The sequence below is a fragment of the Drosophila simulans genome, chromosome 3R (assembly GCF_016746395.2).
Source record: "Drosophila simulans strain w501 chromosome 3R, Prin_Dsim_3.1, whole genome shotgun sequence".
Lineage (NCBI taxonomy): Eukaryota > Metazoa > Arthropoda > Insecta > Diptera > Drosophilidae > Drosophila > Drosophila simulans.
This window is the reverse complement of record NC_052523.2, coordinates 8,983,553-9,007,412: the sequence shown is the minus strand read 5'-3', so window position 1 is coordinate 9,007,412 and position 23,860 is coordinate 8,983,553. Positions and strand designations below refer to the sequence as shown.

At 41.7% G+C, this 23,860-nt stretch overlaps 2 protein-coding genes across 2 annotated transcripts in view; both read right to left on the bottom strand.

Annotated features, from left to right (window-relative positions):
* The window catches only part of LOC6727725, a 33,132-nt gene that overhangs the window by 2,839 nt on the left and 6,433 nt on the right, over positions 1-23,860 (bottom strand). Inside the window, exons 2-5 of the mRNA XM_016176542.3 lie at positions 12,094-12,916; positions 4,512-4,726; positions 4,297-4,432; positions 3,726-3,859 (exon numbers count right to left, since the gene is read on the bottom strand). Coding sequence (XP_016034301.1) covers positions 3,726-3,859; positions 4,297-4,432; positions 4,512-4,726; positions 12,094-12,346 — 738 coding nt within the window. The 5' untranslated portion in view covers positions 12,347-12,916. The remainder of the gene's footprint in view (positions 1-3,725; positions 3,860-4,296; positions 4,433-4,511; positions 4,727-12,093; positions 12,917-23,860) is intronic.
* On the bottom strand, positions 16,567-19,228 carry LOC27207290. Its single transcript, XM_016183007.3, has 2 exons — positions 18,966-19,228; positions 16,567-18,898 (listed from the first exon to the last, which is right to left on the bottom strand). The coding sequence occupies exon 2, from the start codon at positions 18,840-18,842 to the stop codon at positions 18,585-18,587; it is 258 nt and encodes an 85-aa protein (XP_016034302.1). The 5' UTR covers positions 18,843-18,898; positions 18,966-19,228; the 3' UTR covers positions 16,567-18,584.

The window sequence follows — 23,860 nt, the reverse complement described above, 5'->3', positions numbered from 1 at the left end:
CAGGCGCCATTTTGAAAACGCTCGTGCTGCCATTTCCGCTCTGCTGCATGTCCTGTTGCTGATTCATATCCTTAACCTCCTGGTATCCCGACCCCCGCAAAGTTCACATGACAACCTGGTCTTAGCCGACGAAAAAGATGCGACGGCAAACTCGCCGGCAATTTAAATACAATAAATATGCATTTCATTTCCACTTACAAACTCATTTGGGCGCCATTTACTTATGCATGTATTTTGGCCCCCTTCAAGACAAAAAGGTGTAAGATATAACGGGTTTCGCCAGAATTTGGGTCAGCTAAAAGGGAGCACTGAGAAAAATTCTTAAAAATGCAATGCCATTTGAATATTTGATGGCCCAATAACATACCAAAAATGCTATTTGTTCAAATGATTCCGACTGCTTTGATTCTTAAGGTCATTGAGCACGGGTTTCTTAACACCAAATTTTCCCCTGTGCAGAGGCTCTCAAGGATCTCTTCACCTTCATTTCCCCACCACTCGCCCACAACATTAAAAGCAAAAGCGCTTTATTGCCGAGCGCTCGCTGGTTTTTTGTTGTTGCTCGCCTTTTAACCCTTTTTACGAACAGCTTCTCACCCAAACACACACTGCCCCATTTTGTTTTGGGTTTTGTGCGTTTTTTGGCTTATCCTTTTTATTTTATTTGAATTTTATTTTTATTTTAATGCTGGCAGAGGCAAAGCCCAGACGCAGCGACATAAAAAGTCATTTTCAGTTGGCCCTGCCGCTTCTTTCCACTCGTTCCATCCCTTTTCCTTTGCCAGCCTCTGTCTCTTTCTGGGGCTATGTCCTATCTCGCTCTGCCGATTTAATGCCGCGTAATTTACGAGACACTCTTAAGAAGCCAAGCGCTTTAATTAAGCATGTGGCTGAGGCAGCGACCCGAAAGTGAAAATACCCTCATATTTCTTGTGATTTACCTTTACGGCATCGAGGACCCTCAACCTTCGACCTCTGGGCAATTAAATGAGCATTTGGCATTTGCTGGCCTAAACATTTTTGGCCGGAAAATTGTTTTCAAACAAGAAAGTTTGCTTGTGCTTGGCTTTTGGGCTACTATATGGCCAACTGTATTTTGATGGCCTGGCAATTAATATCGTCTTGATAATTTCCTCTAGATGGGATTATGTAAATTGTGTGGAAAATAAACACAGCCTGTTTTAATATAAACAATGCCAAATTGCATTTTATATGTTTCGCAAATTACTTGTGTGGCTTTGAGTGAACAAATATTTCTGCCCCAATTTTGTATCTTAAAGTCTGACTCGCTATTATCGATTTTATTTAGACAGGGGCATCCATTAATCATGGGTAAGCCAAGCTTTAATTATGTCCTTAGTTTTCTATGCTCAATAAATAATTTATCAAAAATCGATGGCCGCACAAATCCGCACGTCTAATGGCCAGACTTTGGCCCTAATCTCAACTAATTCCCTCGAATCACCCACATAAAAGAAACACGGTTGATCGAAAGAGAGAGAAAAAAACGACTAACGCACTTTGAGCTACTTTTTCATTAATATGACAGAAACTTTTTAACAAATTATGTGAGTCGTTAAAGTTTTTTTCGCCCCCGTATAGCAGTGGGTCATACACATGTGGGTATCGCTGTGGGGATTCGGTCGAAGCTTTAATCTCCAACTCAACACGTGCTGGGTCAATGCTTTCAGCTCGGAATTATTTATGGCACTTCTATCTAATTTAAAGAGCGAGAACAGCTCCAGCGAGCAGATCATAATTCAATATCAAAAAGGCATCTACTGCTCGGGCATATGAAACTAAATTGCACGGCCATTGCTACGGGAATGGATGCCATCCTTTTGCTATCCCCTTGTTGTTTTCTCTGGTAACATAAACACGTTATGCAAAATATGTTGTACTAGGAGTGAAAAGAAAAACATTAAATATTATATTTTATCTATAGGGATATTAATGGAATCTAGCACACCTGAAAGTGGATATGCAATTGAAAGCTAAGCTACATTGTAATGAAAATCCCAAATTAATGACTGGTTCCCTTCACATTTTGCCCAGTGTAGATATAAAATTTTATGTGACAGACAGGGAGAGGAGGCCCTACTATTCGCAATCCTCAAACACAGCGGCGTACTTTTGTCTCGGCTTTTGTCATTAGTTGGCTGCGAAGAAGTCTAGATAAAATGTTAAACGGCCTGCATGTGAGCGCTGGTAGCATGTGTGTGCGAGAGCCCAAAAAAGTAGACTACAGGAGACAGATATAAAACGACAGGATAAGACACACACACACGCACACATGCACACCAGCTCGGGGAGTCTGGAAATAGAAAGAGAGAAACAAAGCAAACGGACAGAGGAGGACACGTTATGTCTGATGATGTGGGTAGACATAATATAAAAATTTATGAAGCGTTTAATAAGTTTTCTTCTTGGATGTTTTTCTTTTTTTTTTGCTATTTTCTTCTTTTGCCCGCACCCTGGGAAATCGTAGAAAAGTTGAATTCGTTCAGCGGGCGTGTCAACTGAAAATTTGTTCATCTCGTAAATTCATTTAAAAGCCGTTGTCCGTCGTCCGTCGTCCTTTGTCCTTTGGCCATTTTGTCCACTGGCCCGTCCGGCAATTTCGTTTTTGCCACAAGTTGAACGTAATTTATTTTATGTCTCGGCTATGATTAATAACATTTCGAGCAAAAAGGAAACAGAAAAGGATTTCGGGGTTAGGTCAAAAAATTGGGATCTGGGTTCGCTTTAAAACGATTGCCGGAAGCATTTCGTTGTTGATTTATGCAACTGATTAGCGGCACTCGCAGAATGGATGCAGAAATAGAAGCGCCTTCAAATGACTAATGATCTTAGCGGCTTATATCATGGCAATGTGTATAGTTATCCTAGCAAGAAGATACAAGGTGCACAGTACCGAAAGCCTATGCTGAATGAAATATAATTCCAAGTATTCGCAACAATCTGACGAAATCTTATAATATTTTACCCAAATTCGTGGCATATTTTTAAGCAACGTTTAATACTTTTAGCAAGACTCCTTTGATACTATAATCGTGAAGATTGCTGTTTGTGCGTATATATATGCAGATGACTTGTTTGCTAAGCCTCTCCTCCATATCGTAATGATAAATGACAAAAGAGGAAATCACGGCATCAAATCAAATCCTGGCATACAACCCTTTTTTGCTTTATTGACTTCTCTGTGCTCGTAAGGGTATGGATAAGAAGAATATCCTGCGGTTTCTTGCTTGGGCTTCCGACTTGAAATTTTTAATTAAGTGGGTAGGATGAGACCCCTTGTAATTCAGTCGCTTGGCTCTGATTAAATTACACAATATTCATAAATAAAGAACAAATTTTGCGAGGCACGTCGCCCTGGATTAACCGAAAGCCACACATGTTCCCAAAAAGCAGTGGTGGGCGCCATTATGCAGGATTTACGATGCCGTTAGGCAAGTCAAAGCAGTTTAATTAGGCAAATCCCCCACGAACTTGGCCCAAACATCTTGAACCACCCAGACATTAATTAACAATCAATGCGCGGCATGATGTAAAACATTTTAATTGCCGATTGTAAAGCACTTCGGCCCAAGGCTATGGGAATTTGCTCGGATCAGACTCTTTCGATCCTGACAATTATTCTTATTGTACACTTGTACATTTGTTTCGCCTTTTATAAGGCTTACAAATCCCTGTTTATGAATGGATTGCAAAGGAATACTTACGGGAATATTGTTGATGGTGAAACGAAGATCAGCTCGAGGACGAGATGGCAAAGTACTGCAGTTTGCACGCAAAACATCTCCTGGTTCGTATCGCGTGTGTTCCGTAAAAAGCTGCGGTCGCTTTTCCGGAAATTCTAAAAAGAACAATATATAAACACAAAAATAGTAGTTAAATAGTTAAAATCATCGGCTTTCATTCCGTTTCTAACTCTGAACCCACTAATTCCATATAATTAAAGTTTAAATTGAAGTCTGAGTGTATGCAATATGCTGATTTGTGGTGTTAGCCTCTTTCTAAGCTTCTTGATTATTCCCGTTGCATTTCGAAAGGCGTGGAACAGTTTTTTCAGAAAATGCCATACCCTAAATTCCAGTTACCCCAGAGTACAAGTGTGTTCAGGACTTTGGTGGGTCCTTAATTGCTGGCAGCGGAGCGACAAGGACCCGTCCTGGACCATTGTTCGCTGCACTTCCCAGTCACGCCTTTGCCAGCGACTAATGAGACACGATCTGTTTGTCATTGTCAGATACCCGTGAGCTCCTGTCAGATACTCGTGGCGCAGATACTCACCCACAACTTGCATCTGGGCGAAGGCTGTGGCCGTGGAATAGAGCGGGGCATCCGCCGTAACCTCGCAGCTGAATTGTCCGGACAGGCCGAAGCTAACGTTGCGGATGAGCACCGTGGTGGCATTCGAGCCGTTCTCCTGTGGGTAAATTCGAAAATACCGAGCCCATTCCAATCCGTCAAACAATAAGCCGAACTCCGAAAAGACAGCAACTTACGTCCACTCTGATGCCGGGGAACTGAAAGACCTTGGTGGGCGGATACTCGCCTGGTGTGTAGCGGTAGAATTCCATCTGGCCGCGGTAAAACTTAATGGAATACAGGGGCGCCTCCACCAATTGGTAATCGCACCGCAGGGCCACAGACTGACCCCTTCGCACCGCCGGAGGCTCCACCAGCAGATTTACGTCACGCAGCGCGGCCTGGCCAAAATCTGTAAAGGAGTTGAGATTTATTCAAAGGGTGCAACGCCATAAAGGTTGAACAGTGAGAAAAATAATTGAAGTCTTTATGGTATGGAATTTTGTTAAGTATAAGTATTGTTAAGTATATTATTCTTTAATGACTTGACAGGAGATTGGTTCTTGCTGACTTTCGGAAAAGACTCAGAAGCAAACATAATTTTCTCTTAGTGTAATCTGAAGGACTCCGCCTATATGCCTTAATTTAATGGGGAGATCTGCCGGCACCCTTTGTTATTTTAAAAGCCTTCGGCACTGGCTGAACACACTGGCATTTGCATGACCGTTCAGGAGCGTGGAGCAATATTGAATCTGGCGACAGTGGATGCGGCTCCCTCATCATCGTCGTCCTTTTCTTGGCTCTCACACATAAGCCCCATGGGATTAAGGATTGCAGCCGCTGAAAGTGCAGCACACTCTTGGGCGCTTAAACCCTTATAACTTTGCAGCCAGACCAAACAGGGAAACCATCTCGCGGTAATCAGTGTTGGCCACTTCAGACTTTGGTTTTGGCAACTATTTTCAAGTTAAACACTTAAAAACATTAAATATTAAAAGTTCAAGTAATATCTCTCACATTAGAATTCAAATTTCATTTTAAGCATTAAAATCAAAATGAAATTCGTAATATAAAAACCAGCATCATAAAATTCGGTTAAAAATTTTCGAATATTTGATGAGAAAAAGGACATAACCATCTCTGATTAAAAGTTGTTGAAGAGTCAACATGAGGTTGTGGAAATAGCTGATTTACTTTTCACCACCGATCTTCATTGCTTGGCCGTTTTCCATTCCCGTTTTCCCATTTTGCCGTATCCCATCCCATTTCCATCATCGTCATCGTTGTCGATGATGGCAGCAGGCAGCCGGCAAGGCAAAGTTGACTGACTACATCAAAAAGCAATTTTCCATTTGTTTTACAATATGCCCGACCCCGCCGCTTATCCTGGGCACCCACACATGGCCAGGCTCACGAGACAGACACACAGGCACAGTCACAGTCACAGTTACTAACACAATCACAGCCGTATGACTTCGACGTGTGTGTTTGCGATGAGAGTGTGTTTGGCTTTCCATAAACTCGCAAATCGTTTAAGCCGCCTTACGAGAAGTTGTAAACCTCTTTGCTGCCATTTTTTGCTCCTGCTCCTGGCTGCTGGGTCCTCGCATTGCTATTTTTCCGCCTGTGCTTTGTTTCAAATAGAAATCACGATAGGAACGCTGCATAATCGATGCCCATACACTGGGAAAAATGCAGGATCAAACGAGAGACGAACTTATCGGAATTTTCCTATTATCCTGTGTGGCAAGGAGTAATATATAAAACTTTAAATAAAGTGGACCAAATCTAATCCATTCTGGAAAATATACTTTATCCAACTAACTGATTTTAAATTCTTAGAGAGATTTTCTGATCTTTCTCTAAATACCTTCTGGTTTATTGTATAAATTCGACATAAATCCAGATTTGTTTCCCAATTCAGGTGTTATTTTCTCCCACAGCCCCTCAACGACCCTCGTACTGCCCTGTGGGCGTGGCTCAATATCCGCTCGACTTGGGCTTGTTGCTCTTGCTACAGTGCTCCTGCTGTTTCATCTTCATTTTCATCGACAGCTTCCTGTGTTGTGTTGTATTCGTTTCACTTTATGTCTACTATCTTTTTTTTCGCACGCCACCCTGTGCAGTTTGAGCATTCGGCCATTTGCCTTTGGAAATTAGGCCGGCTTAGCTTTACAGCCCCCTGCAGTTGAAGTGGCTTCTGCCGGCTCCTTTCACATGGACGTGGCATATGGCAAATGCCGATGGTGAAAAAAGCCACTGGCATAGATGATGAATTCTTGTCAGCAGTGATTTCGCCTGCCGACTGGAAGAACTTTATGGCCCTTCGATGGATTGCCAGGGATCTGTATCAACTTGGGCCCAGTCAGCCGGCAGCAGCTTAGCCCGATTTGCAGGCAGTGGAAACGCGCCGGGCTTCCACATAATGACCTTAAATTTTTCGATTGCCCTCAACGGGCTTATCTACCCCCCCTTCCACAACTTACCACTGTCCCATTAACTTTTATGCAACTTTGCCATTGCGAAAGGGTAAAAAAAAGCGTTGGGGAAAAACGAGAGGAAAATTGTGAAATATGTGCAGCTGTGATCATAAAACGTTTATTGACTGCAAAATTCAATATATCATGCATTCACCATTATGACAATATGCAGTTGCACAAACGCTCATATATTTACGCAAGTATGCATGTCTGCGTGCCAGGGGCGTCGTTATGAAGTTTTCCCCTTTCATTCGCTGGCAAAAAAAACCTTACAATACTTTCCTTTAAATAATAACTCTCCTCGTTCCAAAATTAATCCATGATGTAGACTTTTGGATGCACCTGCAAGAGCTGGGTGAATTCCTTTCAAGTCCTCACTGCAGGACTGTAGGCATCCCTTTGGCATCTTTATGACTACGCCCCTGCCATGTGTAGAAAAACCCGCACACTCATAAACTTTTGCAACGCCACTCGCCCAGATTTAGTTACAAATGAGAGTGGTAAATGCAAGGGGGTGGGGCTTAGAATGGCTCCTTTTGGTCCTTTTGGAGGAAGTAAAATGCCGAGGGGGACCAGGAGCAGCTGTTGGTAAACTAAAGCCAGACGAACTTTTCGCAGACATGCGAATCGGGGCACTCCAAGTGAATGAAAATCGGTGGAAAAAGCGGGAATGTGCAAGCTATGTGATGAACTCACTTGCGAGAATTTATGGCTAATATTTTTATTGTCATAAAGACAGGCAGACGTGAAGAACAAGAGAGCGATAGGACGCAGGAGTAGCACCAAAACCAATTTAACTTATTGCGTGAAGATCGAGTACGTTTTTAAACTTGTTAAACTCCATATTTTAAGTGAAATAAACGTTTTAGCACATTTTGGTTTTTTCTCCTTCCTCTTTAATGTATACTCTTTATTTTCGAGTACTGGTCTGTAGTCTCTGCTACCACGAAAAACAAACCATTTTGTGAAGCAACCCACACTTCCTTTTCAGAAGCGAAAATTGGTTTTTCGGATGATACAACCTACATCCAATAAATGTTTAAAAGTTAAACAATTTACGACGTAAAATACAATAACAACATTTTACGCATGAATACTTCATGTAATTACGCGTGCCCGAAAATGAACAAAATTAACAAAAATATAAATCGCGTGGTTGCACACAGACAAACAGGATCAAACAGATACAGACGCCTTTGGGCCAAAAAGTATATGTATGTATGTACATATGTGTGTGTGTTTCAAAATACATTTTCTGTGGCATTTCGCGATAATTAACGCAATATTTCAGCTGCACAAAATACTAAAAAGCACCAGCAATAACGTATAACTTTTGCCACGAGCAAAAAATGCTCGCAATTATTTAGCATAATGCATAAGCAACTACAACGGTATATATTAGAAAGAGAGAGAAAGAGTGAGATGAAGAGAGAGAGCATAGAAATATTTGCATAAATTTTACACAGCCAAATTGGCGTTGAAATTACATTTGAAGTGGATGGCCAAATGTTTTAGGGGTTTGTGGAGTGGTCTACGGTCAACGTTTTTGTAGACAAATTGGCGCTGTTACAGTTTTGAAAAGTTTCTGACATATTTCGCTCGACCCACTGTCCGACAAAGAGCGAAAGAGACGGCGCTAAAGTTCGAGAGAGGGAGAGACAGGAGATGGACAAAGCCGGCATGATATAATTATGTGTTGAATTATGAATTGAAATGCTGAAAAGTTTTTATAGTTTTTATGCGTTATGAAAACTTGCCATTCAACTAACATTTTTGGCCAACATTTATTGCTAATTCTAACAGTGAGCAGTGTGTCTGAATACTTTTAGAGGATTTTAATGGACTCAAACTCGTCATTACAAATTATATCTGCAGAGCGAGCAGAGAACGTTCATAACAATGTTTTTCTCGATAAAGTGGATTAGGGAAATGCTTGAATTGTGATTAGTTATGAATCATATTTTCGGAAGTCTGCTAGATAATTCAATTATGAGTGACGGATTTGGGTAATAAATAAAATCATTTTGTTTTCGAACTGAGTGTATTGAGAATCATTCATTTCATAGAAAATGTTGACCAACTTCGGATTCTTCAAGGCGCATCTTCTACATTTACGTCCCGTTTTATAAATGTATTTCTGAATTTGAGTCAGTCCTTGTGCCATCAGTTACGAGTTCGAATCTTTAACGATACATGCATATGTGGGACTTTTATCTCCGACTTTTGAGCTTGGTATTTGCATGCGGCCAATAAACATAAAAATGAATGTCAGCCATGTGGGCGACCATTGTTGTTTGGGCCTGTAGGAGATGCCACTTCGAATGCCTCATGTCATATCAATTCAATTATATTTTATATCGCACAGTTGGCGCACAAAGCCGAAGAAAAGGCTCCATGCTGCTACCATTATTGCTGACAATATACTTGTAGTATTATAGTTTATGCTCCTCTTTTTGTGGTTTATTATTCTGTTCACACATGTGTGTAGTTTAATTTGATGAAAGCACCTTGAGAGGCTTCAATCGATAATGGCTCTAACCGATCGGAATTATTCGCTTTGTTTCGAGCTCAAGGCGTTGATTACCTCGGCTGTTTTGTGTAAAATTGATTTTGTGGCTAATTGCCCGGCACACACATGCTGCCTCCTCTTGGACTAATCCCTTATTTTATCCCCAAACATCAGACACACACGTCCAGGTAAACAAAGACAGCCATTCCGCAGGTGAGGTGCGTGTTTGGGTTCTGATAACAAATTGCAGCGAATAGCGGTGGGAACTCGGTCGGATGAAAGTGCGGTGATGGGCCAGAAATAAACCACCGCACGAACCTTTTGTAATTAAATGTTGAAAGCAATTTCACGCCCAAAACCGATTCACGCAAGGAAAAGGGTGTGAGCCATGTCCCTGCTTTCCACCATGTGCATCCCCTTTAATGTTTTGCGGTGCTTAAATAAATTTCCACAAAATGTGCGTAATTAATGCGGAAATCTCGGCAGGGATTCTGTAAATCACCAGCTATCAATTTGTCTGCCCGGCAATCGGCCTAAGTGAAAATATCATTGCGTTTCAGATACAGTTAACATGTCTAAAATCGGTGCATCATGTTCAATAGCAACTAAGTCGCTCTTAAAGCGGAAAATATTTTATATTTTAAGGAAAATTGAATCCTACTTTATATTTTAATATATTATTATTCTACATCCTGAAATGTATTGGACTGTACCAATTTTCGGCAAGTGTTCGTTTATTCGATTGTTTGCAATTGCGGTCACTACCATGTTGCACGCACAATCTGACGCCTTTTGGGTTTCTTATCGACTGGCAGTGTCCATTGATTGCAGTTCATTAAGCACGCGCAGGCTCACGCATTTTCCGTTGCCTTTGATTTTCCACCACCCCCGTTGGGTCACCTTGCTCAACACCCAGCACCCACTCCATTGCGTCGACACCTGATGACTTGGCTCATTAGCTGGGCATCCCGTTCGCACCTCCAGGCACTTGACCATGGCCAGTTGGGTCCTGGCTGCTGGACGCTGGAGTCCTCGCCCCCAAGCTGTGCATATATTTTCATAAAATCCCCATCTCACCTTCCATTCACCAACGGCTCCTTCAAGCCTGATTCCGCATCTCGGGGCCATTATTGTTGATTGCTTATTCATGCATTCAGTCATTTATTCATATGCCTGAATCTTGGGCGTCGAGAACTTTGCTTGTTTGCCTTGTTATCAAAATGAAACTTTCCACTTTCGGTTCTAAGGACTCGTCCTTCCCCGCTGATATTCCACTCCTGTCCCCCGAAACTAGCCGAAATTAATTGCGCTGCTCGGGCTCAGTGCTGTTTATATTTTAAATTAATTATAAATATTTATTTATCCTGATTAGTTAAGTGGGCGGTCGGACTGCCAGTTCGTCGGGGGGGCTTAACCAAATTGATTTCGGTTTATTTTAGCATCGGCCAGCGCTTTTGCGGGGCCATCGATTACAAAGCGTTGGCTTTAAAGCCATCCGACCAACCAATCAGCCAGCGGCAATGGAAACTCAATTGCACGCTGTCCATTACTCTTGGTCCACACTGAGCGGGAAAATGCGGTTTTAGAGGAAAACTCTAGATCTAGATTAGTTTCAAGTCGAGTTTTGTTTATAACCATCAGGTTTCTGACTCACAGAAAATGTAGTTTATGTCTAAGCACTAATGTATGTATGTAGTGTATGCTAATGTATGTAATATCTAAAGTTAATTAGATAAAATCAGCGCATAGCTGAATATTAAATATCGTAGGTTCTAAAGCAGTGTCCCCCTTTTCGCTCAATGTACTCGCATCAGACTCCGCTGCCTTGCTAACCGGATCCATTTTTCCCATCCTGCTGTCTTGCTCCTCTTTGTGGTTTTCTATAATTGATGGCAGCATCAATTCCAAACGAAATAATCAAGCCATACAAGAGGACCACGGAGGATGGGCAAGAGGACTGGCCACGAAAAAAGCAGAGCCACAAGTGCAGACGGTACAGTGCAGCACATACGTGTATGGCCGGCACACGTAGCCCGATTTGCCATGTTCCTTCGCTGCATACTTTCGTGGGCCAAAGTTAATTTCAGGTTTAAGTGGCAGCAACTGCAGCTGCTGCAGTCGAATTATTGAAGCCAGCAAAAAGCGAATGGGACGTATGCGACGTAGGGGGGTGGGGGGTTGAAAACGTTTAAATGAAAAACACGAGTCAATTTATATTGCGCTGACGTACCGCCCAACATATCCCAACCCCTCCTCACCCAAACTCCTACTGCCATTTAATCTTCTTCCATTTCTTGGCGCTATTTTCAAATGTTTTTCTTTGCTGTTTAGCCATTTTATGCTGCTGTGGCAGTTGTAGCGAAAAAAGAAACCAAGAGCAAGCTTTGTGTGTTGGTTTCCTTTTTTCGACTGCCCATGTGTGTTTGTCTCTCCCTTCTGTTTTTTTTTATGTATTTTTTTTTTGGTAAAGCTGTACAGAAATCTGCACAAAAATGCACGGAAATTCATCTTGATTTGTGTTGAGCGTTTTTATTTATTTTTTTCCGACTCCCCCCGTGTATATCTTATTCAAGGGCTAAAACTGCAGCAGTTTTTTTCATTCAGCACATCTCTATATCACTTTGGTTTGGCGGTTTGTCTTCTCAACTTTATCCCCAGCGTTTTTTGTGCGAGTTTTGCCCCGGGGGGCGTGGCGCACTAAATCAGAGACATTTAAGCGCGTTTTGTTAAAAGTCACTTACTGCACTCGACCATGGCTCATTTGCCGCCTTCCACCACCTACCTACTTACCACAGAAAAGGCACAGTAGCAGTAGCCACTGCATCACGTTGCTGCCATAGTTGCAACTATAGTTGCTGTTGCTGCTTCTGCTGCTGCGGGTGATTCTTGTGCGACAGCAACACCTACGCACTGCCGTTGTCGCAATGTCTGCTGATGGCAACATGTGACTGTGCATTTCCGCGTTTTCCAGCTTGCAGCTACAGTTGCACGTTGCTGCTGCTGCTCTGAGTGATGTGCTAAAAGTTGATAGTGTCTGCCACATTGTCAACGCGCTCGGACACTAATTAAGTGCGAAACGAATGTCTGCTTGTCTCGGCAAGTCCTTGCTAAATTATGCTAATTTATATTATTCCCAGAGACAGACCGTTTGTGTCCGGGATTCGTTGGTAATTTATACGAATTTATTTTTCAAATATTCCTCTGAGTGTTGGCACGCACTTTATTACGTATTTCGATTGGTTGTTTGTGTAATTTCATTTATACTTTGCACATCGAACTCAAACTTTATGCCCGCCACTATTTCGATCTCTTTCCTCGCGAGATGTCCTGTCTCTTTCATCGCCGCGATGCGAACGCGTCACGCAATCGTCAGAATTGCGACTGAATGCTCGAATGTTGCTGCTGTCCGTTGGTGTTGCGCTGCCATCAGTTGATGTTGATGTTGCTTTCGCCGCTGCTGCTGTCGCTCGGCAACATGTTGCCTGGAAAACGTCGATGGCAGTGTCTTGCAGTTGTTCTTCCGCGAAAATGTTTGTCGTTTGACGTTTATGGGGGATTTTAGTGCGCCTCCTAATTACTTCATATGCTGCTCCATAACTACGACCTGCAGTGTCTGGAAGAAGACGGCGGAAAATGCCTCAATTAGTTGTTGACACAGGCAGAAATATTAATTTTATTGCTGTCTCATAATGTGCACAAAGTTACAAATAAAAATTCCAGCGATCGTCACGTGCGACGACCCTTTTCCGCATTGATTTATGCGTTCAGGGACCCGAGATAGCAAAGTATCGCGGCCCGCCCCTGCCCAATGACCTTTCCCCCCAATCGCTTGGGGGCACAAAAATGCGAGCGGGGGACTAATTAGCAGGCCGTCCACTCGAAGGCATCCAATTTGGATTTGGTTATTTCGCCGGCCGCCAGCAATCGGGTTTTGCATTATTTACGACTTTCCCCAATGCTCAATTATGCGCTTCAATGCAGGAAGCCGCACATTTGCCGCCAGTCCTTCAAACTACGAGTATGCCCCCTAAAAAAAAAGAGTTCTTCTCTGCTCCGCTTCCTGTTTTGGCATTGTTCACCAATTGTTTCAAAAACAAAGAAGGGCATTTGGTCCTAGGCGCACTTAGAGAAATGGGAAACTACCTAGAATTTCTATTACTTTCTATTGTGTTACATTAATCTATGCGCTTTTCGATGTAAACTAAAGTTAACTGATGACCATTCTCAATGTAAACTGCATAACATAATGTTATAAGCAACATGCTGATTTGTTTGCAATTAACAGAGCTAGATATCCAATGATAACATAACTTTCTAGGAAGAAGAATGTTACTATTTTCTTATTTGGCTCTGGAACTATTATTACCCTTTTACCGTTTGCTGCTACTACTATGCTTTTCTCTCAGTGTATGCAAAGTTTGGCTAATTGCTGGGGCAGCATCAGCATTGTTCCATGCATTTCCAGCTGACGGAAAATCGTGCGCTGAAACCAAAAATCACTTCCGCTTGGTCATTGATTGGCGGGTGGGGCAGGGGTAGCAGTGGGTTAAGCCCAGCGGTGGGTTAAGGGGGATAGAGAGGCCTGCACTTCACACATCATTTCCTCTGCTCAACATTTATTATGCCATTTGTGTGAGACCGAATTGTCACAATTAGTCGAGAGACGGGTGCGAAAGGGATGGATGTTGCGGCTCTATATATAGACCGTTTCCCCTCTGATTTTTCCACTGCACTTTCCCCACCCTTTTCCCACTCGCACTCATACCGAAGTGCCCTTCGATTCATTTATAATATTTTGTCATTGTCTGGCCGTCGTTGCTGCATTTTATTAATTTGTTTGTCATATTTTCACGTTTGTTTATTGATTAAAATGTGTGCACAGGCGTCTGACATTTTTTGGATGAGGGGTGGGGTGGTGAAGGGAATGGAATGAGATGATTTTAAGTCTGCTGCCAGCCGTTGTTGTTGTATCTGCGGTTCTTTCTGGCTGCTGTAAACATGTGTTGCCGGCAACATTATCACTGCTGTTGCATTGTTATTTTTATTCCCTGTCTGTTTCCACCAACTTCCCCTTCCCCTTCCCCTACCCTTCCCTTCCACGAGAAAGCCCCTGTCTGGTATTTTAAATAAAACATCATTTTTTGTAATTGTTGGCTCGGCGTGAAACATTCTATTGCCCCATCGCTTTCCCCCCAGTTCTTTTGTTTACCTAGGCTACAGTTGCAAACATTTTCCTTTTCCCCACTTTTCCTCCCCAACTCATCCCCGTTTGTTTGCACAAATTATTATGAATGATAATTTTGTCTGTCGCATTTTTCATGCATTTTCCCCTCTCTGACGCTTTTATGGCCATCCTTGTTGTTTTTATGCCTGTGGCTTTGTTTTATGAATTTTATAATTAATTGTGTTTGACATATTTTATATGCTTTTGCTGCTTTCCACTTTTTTGTGCCTAAATGATTTTACAGTTTGATTGATTTTGCCTAATATTTTGCCATTTATCTTTATGGCGAAACACTACGGACAGGAAGGTGATTTTACAATTTATTTATATCATTTATAACATGCCATTAAAAGGTTAAAAGCCGAAAAAAAGAAATTGTGGTCTGCGTTCATGACTTTAGCAACTAATGTTCTGTCACCGTCAGTGTATTTATTATAAATATTTTAAATCGAACTCTCTTTAATTTATAATTGCAAATAACTTATATGCAAAACTACAAAAGAACTGTGAACCTAGGCAAAAAACTAATACCAAATGCAATTACATTGCATTTATAATTTAGGATATTTTTGAAAATTAGCGCTATTGGTGCATTCCAACGCTTAGACAGATATTAATTTATAAAATATATGACAATAAACAATAAATGTATGCCAATTGTATCCGGCCTACATAAAGAAGGCTGAAGAAGCGGCTTTGCCTTCCCCCATCTAAATTCCCTGTTTCCTTTGTCACTGTATTTAATTCTATTCATTTTAATTAGCTCTGATACACTTATTGAGTTCAACCTCTGCAGCCCAAACCAAAACAGTCACTGTCAGGACGAGGAACATTTGTATTGTAATTGTCGTTTGGGACGAGTGAATTGCCACATATGTAACTGTGGCTGTAAGCCTGACTGTCGCTTGTCGCTGGCACATTTTGGCCGAAAAGACAAATGACAAAAGACAATTAGCTAACTGAAGGCAGGAAGCCTCTTAGACATTTGCCTGTGCGAGTTGGTTTTAATTAAAAGCAGATTAGCATTGCGCGTGCAGCGAATTTGCGTGGGAAAAGCCAGCCCACCGCCACCCACTTTTCACGAAAATTATTGTTCCCCATTTTTTGGCAGGGCGTGGCATGGCACTGAATGGCCTGGGCACTCAAACCCATCCGCTTGTTACCCCATTTCAGGCATCTCGAGCGCATTTGTCTGGAGACATTGACAATGACAGCGGCTCAAGAGTTGGCTATACAGTATACCCCCCCTACAAAGCACACATCCGCGTGTCTGTGTCTGTGCGAGGTTACTGTCTCAGACAATTGCCGGAATAAAGCCAACGCCATTTGGAGTGCTGGCTCCCAAGCTCCTGGGCTCGTGGCTCCTGGTTCCCTTACATTTTCATTCCTGCCAGCGCGGCTCTCGTTACTTTTAATTCCAGTACTTGAATGGAACATTTTTATGCACGCTTCTCGCATGCAACACAACTCGAAAATGGGGCTGGGAAAAAGGGGAGTACACTGAAAAAAGTGGATTTTAAATGCGACATATGTCCAGAGACACATCCGATTGAATTTGAAGTGTAGGGGTAGCTAAATGTTACTGCATTTATCCATTAATTTAATATCAATAATGTGTGTTAGCCCACAATAGTTATCTTATATAATATAATTAACTATAATGAAAATAATCTCTATTGATAGGTAACAAGATTTAGTTCCCTTTGTCTCAGGCTTTGTTTGTGGTGATGGGTTGTGGCTAGTTTTAAGTCTCTCATCTCATGGTCGATATGCACTTACTATAAATAATTTAAAGCGTAAGCCACACATGACGTTAAAGAGCAACTAATTTGAATTTTGTTTATATTTGATATCAATAAGTGGTTCCCATCTTCCCAACTTAATAGTTTGCAGAGAAATATCGGTTATTTAACGTAATAAACACTTCAAATATTCAGTATTTACGAACTTAACTAATATATTGTGTTTAATTATGTTTTTCAGAATTTTCGCTCAGTGTGCGAGTACTTCTTGTTACTCGCCACATCAGTCACCGCTCACTTGACACATTTCGCCTGCCATGACGCAATTGGCACGAAGACATGCCCAGCACATGGGCAATAAAAGTTGCCGGGGAACTCCAGTTGTTGCAGCTCCTGTTTCTGCTGCCTCTGCTGATGACTTAAAAATAGCTACAAGTTTTTCACACCAAATTGCCAGAGCGTCAGCCGCCAACAAATTGAAATGTTGATTTCAAAGTTTCGGTGCTCCGAAACGGGCCATCAGCTGTCAGGTGAGCATGAGACCCAGATGGGCCAAAGTCCCTCGGATTGTCATAAATCTGTCGCCTCTGCAGTCGATGACATTGATCCCGGGGGTGGTGCTTTGGAGGTGCCACACAGCCGTGGTGCAGCGACGTTGTGATGTCATCGGCGGTGCTGCGGCATTAAGTCGGCGGCTCTTCCTGCTGCCCGCGGGTGGAACATTTAAGTGCCCGCTCGCTGCGTTCGCGCCAAGTCAAAGATTTTCACATCAGCTTAATTACTGCGGCAGCTACGTTAACCCATCGACCGCCAATAAAATTGAGAAGGAAACTGGGACATGTACGTGCTATAAACCGCTGATTACCTTCCAGTTTAATATACCAGAAACTCACTACTCCAAATAGCATTTACAATACTCTCTTTAGTTTTATTTTAAATTATATATATTAAATTTTAAAATATTTAGTAAATGAAAAAAGTGATTTAAATTAATTAAAAAGTTGAGAAACCAATCTCTGAATAATGAGCTTATAATTTAATTTCAATGACAAATTACTCTTTTCCCATTTTTTTGTGAGCTTGCCATTGGTATTTTCCGCACAGAAATTCTTGGTTATCTCATCAGAGTAAACTGTTATTCCCTCGATGAATTTCTGCTCCTTGAGCCGTTTTCAATGGGTTAAGCGTTGGGGGGCTAAGTCAGCGATTTCCGAGCGCCGATTGGGGGCATGCAGCATCAGAACGTCGGCTGCACTCTGCAGCACTTAATTGCCGCAGAAACGCATAAATGCGCTTTTATTAAATGCGCTTTAAAATTGATTTTGCACGCCCAATGATCGGCATGTGGTTAACCCCTACCCCGCCACCCGACCAAACAAGCCGCCTTTAATTTAACCCTCTTCATGTGGCAACTTTCCCACATTTGCGGTTCCGTCCGACGCTGAGCCTTTTGCATGAATGGCCTTTATTCATAATCATATTTTGTAAATTCATACGCATTTATTTTTGCTTTTCTCCTCTCTGGCTTTTGCGTTTTTCCGCTGATTTTGCCTGGCAACTTGACTTTGAATCTTTGCGCTGCTGGCTTCTGTTTCCACTTTTGATGCCCCGCGAATTAATTAAAAGCCCCGCCCCGAAAGTTAAGTAAAGCGCGTGCATTGTGTTGTTGCGGCTGCCACGCCCATTTTAGCATCAAATCCGCGATTCGCCGAGCGTGCGAAATTTATAAATGGCCCAAAGAGGGCCAGCCAAAGTGCTGCTGAGGAACTTTTGAGTTGAGTTATTCTATGGTTTTGCGGAACTTGAGTCGCAAATAGGATTGCAATGGGTCTGCAGGCCATCCCCTGCCCTTCGTTTGGCCATCAAAATTTCAGGAACTGATTCCTGAACTCGGTCCTGACCCCCAGCTAATAACATTTGGCCTTTTCCGTTTCCTTTGCTTGCTTTTTTCTCTGGCAAATCTCACACAAAATCCAATTACGTAACGGAAAGAAAACCCCGACTAAGGTCGAAATTCACCCGCACACACACACACCCACACACAGCACTTGAAATCCAATTTTCATAATAAGCATGAAAAAAAGAAGGACTAACGGATGCGAATTTAATAATAATATAATTTCGGCACAATTATCTCAACAAATTAAGCCAAACCGCCGAGCAGTTCAGTTCAAGTGAGCACATCTAACGGGCTCCTGCACCACCCAGCTGTTTTTGTTGGCGTATTTGGGTGGTGCTGCTGACTCTTTTTGACCCACAACGACAGCTCATTTTGCGGGCACATGGGCCTGAGGTCGGGCCCTCGTTCTATGTAATTAAATTGAAATTTCAATATTGCGAGTGGCCTGGCCCCTCAGCCGAAGGACCAAGTACTTTCCTCCACGAGGAAAAGCCCGGAGGAGCAGGAGCCTCCCGCAGCCGGCGGGAATCCGGCGGAGAGAGCCAACCAGCTGTCGTCGTCGTCGCCGCGTTTGCTGGAACTCGGTTGATTTATAAGCCGTGGCCAAAAATGCTCCAAAATTAAAGTGTAATTTATGTGGCAGCCTCTCGCACATCCTGCGGATCCTGTTCATCCGCCAAGTGCGTGCGTTGGCCGCTGCCGGGCGACCTTGCTAGTTGGCTCACAGACCTAGCGACACGTAGAAAAATACATAAATACGACCGGGACAAATTAAAACCGTAAGCAAATTGCATACATTTGAATTTACTTATTTCGATTGTGGCATTTTAACATAAAGTAAGCAAAATATAAACTTTCCATTTAAATTTTCTAACTTAAGAAACTGCCAGCTTTGGATGTAATTGTTAAATTGTCCGATTTTTCACAGTGCACGAATCAACGCTGTATGTGAAAAAATGAAAATACTTGGCGCGCTTAATGTTGCCTGGCCAACTTTGACCCGCCAGCACATCACCTGGCACCCAACCGCCCAGTCAACCACCCAGTCACCCACCCGAATGTGCCCCACCCATACGCAAAGTGTTAATGTGTTTATGGAGCTGGTGACTTCGCCATACGTCCGTGGACTGGTGAAGCCCCATTCCTTGGGCTTCCTGCCGCCTTTCGTCCTGCGTGGCTTCGAGTGTCCTTTGCTCTTTTGCGCCGTTTGCCACTTGAGTTATTTAAATTGCGTAAGTGGAGCTGGCAGCGAGGCCAGAAAAAAAAGATTGATAAAATATGTTAATTGCGCCTGTTGTGCCGTGGGGCACAAGTATCTGCAGCGGCGGTAGTTCTTGCATGAAATTGTCGCCAACAATGCTGAAAAGTTAATTTTCTTGGCATTCTGTATCGTGAATTTAAGGCGTTTTAATTATGTTTATTGCATACCTCGCCACTCCAGTGCCCGCATCGTTGCCATGGGTGTTTCTTTGTTGCCACCAAGTCGGCAGCACAAACGAGAATATAGCGGAGTGTATCAATGGGCTCCGTAGTCGTGATCATCCGACCACCTGACCACCTAATTAGCCCAATTTTCCGCCAACGATGGTCGCCACTTTCAATTGCAATCAGGCATTGCTGTTTGCGGTTTGCATTAAATAAACCTAATGGCTCGGTTCAAAGCAATTGAAATAACTATGCTAGTTAATATACTAGACTACATTTTCTTATATGCAAATACTTTTAAATTAAATGGCGCGTAACTGGTTTTTAAAATTGTGAAAAGCAATTATTTGGTATGCAGTAATAAGGTAGATTTACTAATAAGGTACCTTTGCTGATAACCATTTGGAAAACCTCAAGCAATTAGTCGACCACAATATGTTCTATGGATACCTATCCATTCATATTCATAACGATTTCTACCGAAATAAGCTAAACTTCTCTGTAGAACGTACTTGTATCTGCCGACAGATAAATTATCCCCTATGTTTAATGAGCAATTGTTCAGCCACAGCGGGCGCAACGGAAATGTGAATGTGTACGTATGTATGGATTTTTAGGAGGTTGGATAAACTATCCCCAACTAAGCCACAGCCCCAAAAACCGAACCGAACCGAACCAAAGTTTGCCACCCACCTGCTGTGCTGATTGTTCTAAATAACCAGAAATTATTTCAATTATAACTCCCACTCGGCTCAGTGGGTGGGTGAGTAATTCGCCGGCATAAGGCAGGAGGAGCCTCCTGCTATTCGCATTGCCTTGTACAACATAATGGCAGGCTGCTTTGTTTATCAGGCAAGTTTGGGGGCCCAAAGTTGCTGACGGGAGACTCTGGCAAACGCCACTTCCACAAAAGTGTTCAGCTGTTCGCCTAAACCGGAAAATATCAGCAATTCACTGAGAACACGTCCGGCTTGAAGCGCACAACTTTTCTATGAATTTGAGAATTTAATTGATTGAAATGTTATATTTAATTAAATGAAATATTTTTAGTTTAATTACAAAATTGTGGTTTCAAATGAAGAATATTGTATCGCAACGGAAATAACTGAAGATAAAATAGTGATACAATTTATATAACTTATACTTCACTTTCCGAGTGCAGCATTTGCACAAAATTAACAATTTAAATATAGTAGCAGAAAATTCGCTTGGACCTCTTTCACGCTTGACCCACAATCAACACATTGCTTAGCTTAACCTTTGACTCCAGCACATACACCCACACATATGCGCACTCGTTGGCCACACATGTACACGCATTCGTGTCCTTTCTGGCCGAGAAGTCCTGCTCCTGTTCTGTTATTGGCAGCCAATCGAAGGCAGACCTTTTCTCCATCTTGTCGGCAATTATTCGTGAGGTTTGCATCTGTTATGCTTCGTTGGGGTCCCTAAAAATCGAGAGTTACATAATCAAAAGCCAGGCGGCTGGGGCAACAAAAACAAGTTACCGATTCGGGGCATCTTTTATATAGCTTGACTTTTGCCAGCGATCCGAAGCAGGCCAAAAATAAAACTTCCTACTTGTTGTTTTTTTTGTGGGTGTTTTTGTGTATACACATGTGCTTAGTACAGCATCGGTAATAATAGTGGCTTGAAAAGCGCATTTATCGCAAAACATAGAAATCCTTTCATAACCATTGATATAATTCAAATGTTCGATTATACGGAAACTCCTATAGAAAATTGTTCTCTATGGAGATAAATTTATGATTATAGTCTTTTTTTGTCTCATAAATACATTTAATGAACAATTTTATTACTAATTTTAATACGTATCAAATTATTTCAATTCTACGCTAGAGATATCTCTAATTTCGGTACTATTTGAATGGCCCCAACTGTATTTGCTTTTCTGGGTAAAGTGCGTGTGTGTTAGTGGCTTGTATATATCCTTCCTGCTCCTTTCCTGCCGTCTTTGGCTTTTGTTGACTCAATTTCCGTATTTAATGACCCGTTGCCAAATATGCCTGAAATTTTCAAACCAATTCCAGCTGCTCTGCACACACACATATACGAGGGATATTTTGGCTACAGTGTGTGCGGTTTCCTGATTGAGTCTATCCAAAATTTAGAGGTTTTCCACTTTAAGAAGGCACATATTCGGCCACTAAATCAAGATAATACATTACACGGAGCCCAGGGCAAATGCAAGGGCTTAAGGGATCCAGCTGGAATCATCAAAACATATTGCGGCCGCTAATGATTTCGATATCTTTGGCACTACCAACGGCACAAACACCCATCTGTATTAACCGATTCTCGGACGTGGAATGGAAGCAAATAACCGAAATGCGATACGCAATTATAGCTTAATCCCAGGCAATAATCAAATGCTATAACCTTGTAAACAACAATAAGCAACATGTGTGCATGTGAGCGTGTGTGTGTGTGTGGGTGTCGCATTGCTTTTAATAATGGCGCATAAATGTTTTTTAACAACGCCAAACAAAGGCAATCACAAAAGCCCCACTGAAAACCAAAACCGAACCGTTTCGAAACGAAACGAATAACGAAAATCAAAGGGGAGTTTGAGGACTGCAAATTGTGGGCAAAGCATCATGGCACATAAACAACAATAAACACGCTTGTCGACCTTTACCACCCAAACCACGCAACCCATCCACATGCCACCCCCATTTGACCATATTATTGGTTTTAACACCGGAAGAAATGCAACTAATAATGTCATTAGATCTTATCAATACAAGTGCTTTATAATATATGGGTTACTATCAGGGCGGAATATGGAGTTCTGAATCCTTTGCAATTAATCTTTTAATCTTTGTATGTGCATTAAACATTATTTTAGAAATTGGGAATTACATAAGTAATGCACTATTTTCGCTCAGTGTAAAATCGAGTTAAGTGAGACAGCGACTTTGGCATGCATGGGACGTCGTCGTCTTTTGTCCCTCGGACGACTCTTGTTTTCAATCCTTTGCACAAATAAAGTTTTTATGATGGCTATTTGTAACCTTTTTGGATTTACCACCGCCTTGCCCACCGCTTTTCCGCTTTTCCGTACTCAATTCGGCCTAATAGCGGTTAGATCCCTTTTTTCCCTACCCAGCTTTGATTTAAAAATATGTTTTATTCTTCAATCATTTAAAGGGAATGCGATTGTGTCCCCTTTTAGACGACTTTGTTCGAAAATTATTTCTACCCGATAACGTTGTCATCGTCCTTGGCGGTCTTCTCGTCCTTTTGCGTCCTTGTTTCGCATTCCTTTGAGCATTTTTCCCTGCCATCTGAGATGTTCGCAACGAATGCATTTTCACATCTCTGTGCTGCATAAATGTAAATTGCTATTTAATACTGTTTTTTCTGGTCATTAATTCCTACCTTCTGCTGTGTGAAATAATATTTGTGTTGTGGCGCCATTTCAATTTTTTGTTAATATTTATTTTGACGCTTAAATACATAATTATTTGGTATTAATTACTATTTATTTTTGTTTGGCTGTCTGAGTGCCCTGATTTATTTATTAATTAAATTCCAGGGCAGTTGTCCATTTTAGTAGCTTGTTTGTTTTCGTAATATTTTAATTATGAGTTTACTTTTCAAGGAGAAGCATGTATGTACATATATGATTTCATGAATCCTTTATTACCAAAATACCTCTTTGAGCAGCAGAGTTGCTATAGCAACTTTTTATGCCTGGTCATAACTTAATTTGAGCATTAAGCCAAGTTTTTTATGCTCAACGCCTATTGTCTAGGCCACCTACGTCGTTTGAGGATGTCCAAATATGCTTATTTTCTTGGAAGTCGCCTCACAAAGGAATTTATGTGCTTATATGTGATAAATTTTTTTTACGTAATACCCAAAGTTTTTAGCTGAATGTACATAATTTGTGACGCTACATAAAAAGAGACTTGTGAAACTACTAAAAAGTAAGTTGGCATGACAACAAACTAACTAGAAACGATGAACTCGAAGCCAAATGAATGAATTGTTGTTAACTGGCATATCAAAATGTGTCAATAAAAAACCATAAAAATATGATTCAAGTCGTGCGTGATGAGCAGAGATCACAGCTTTTCCCCTCCTTTTTTCAAAGTTTCTTCTTTTGCTTCATCAACGACAACATGAGCATTATTGTCATTCGCATTTGAATCGCATAACTGTGTGCGTCTGACATACACATTGAAAGAAAAGGAAGACACAGGACACTTCGATGACGTTCGAATGACGTCTTAATTAAGT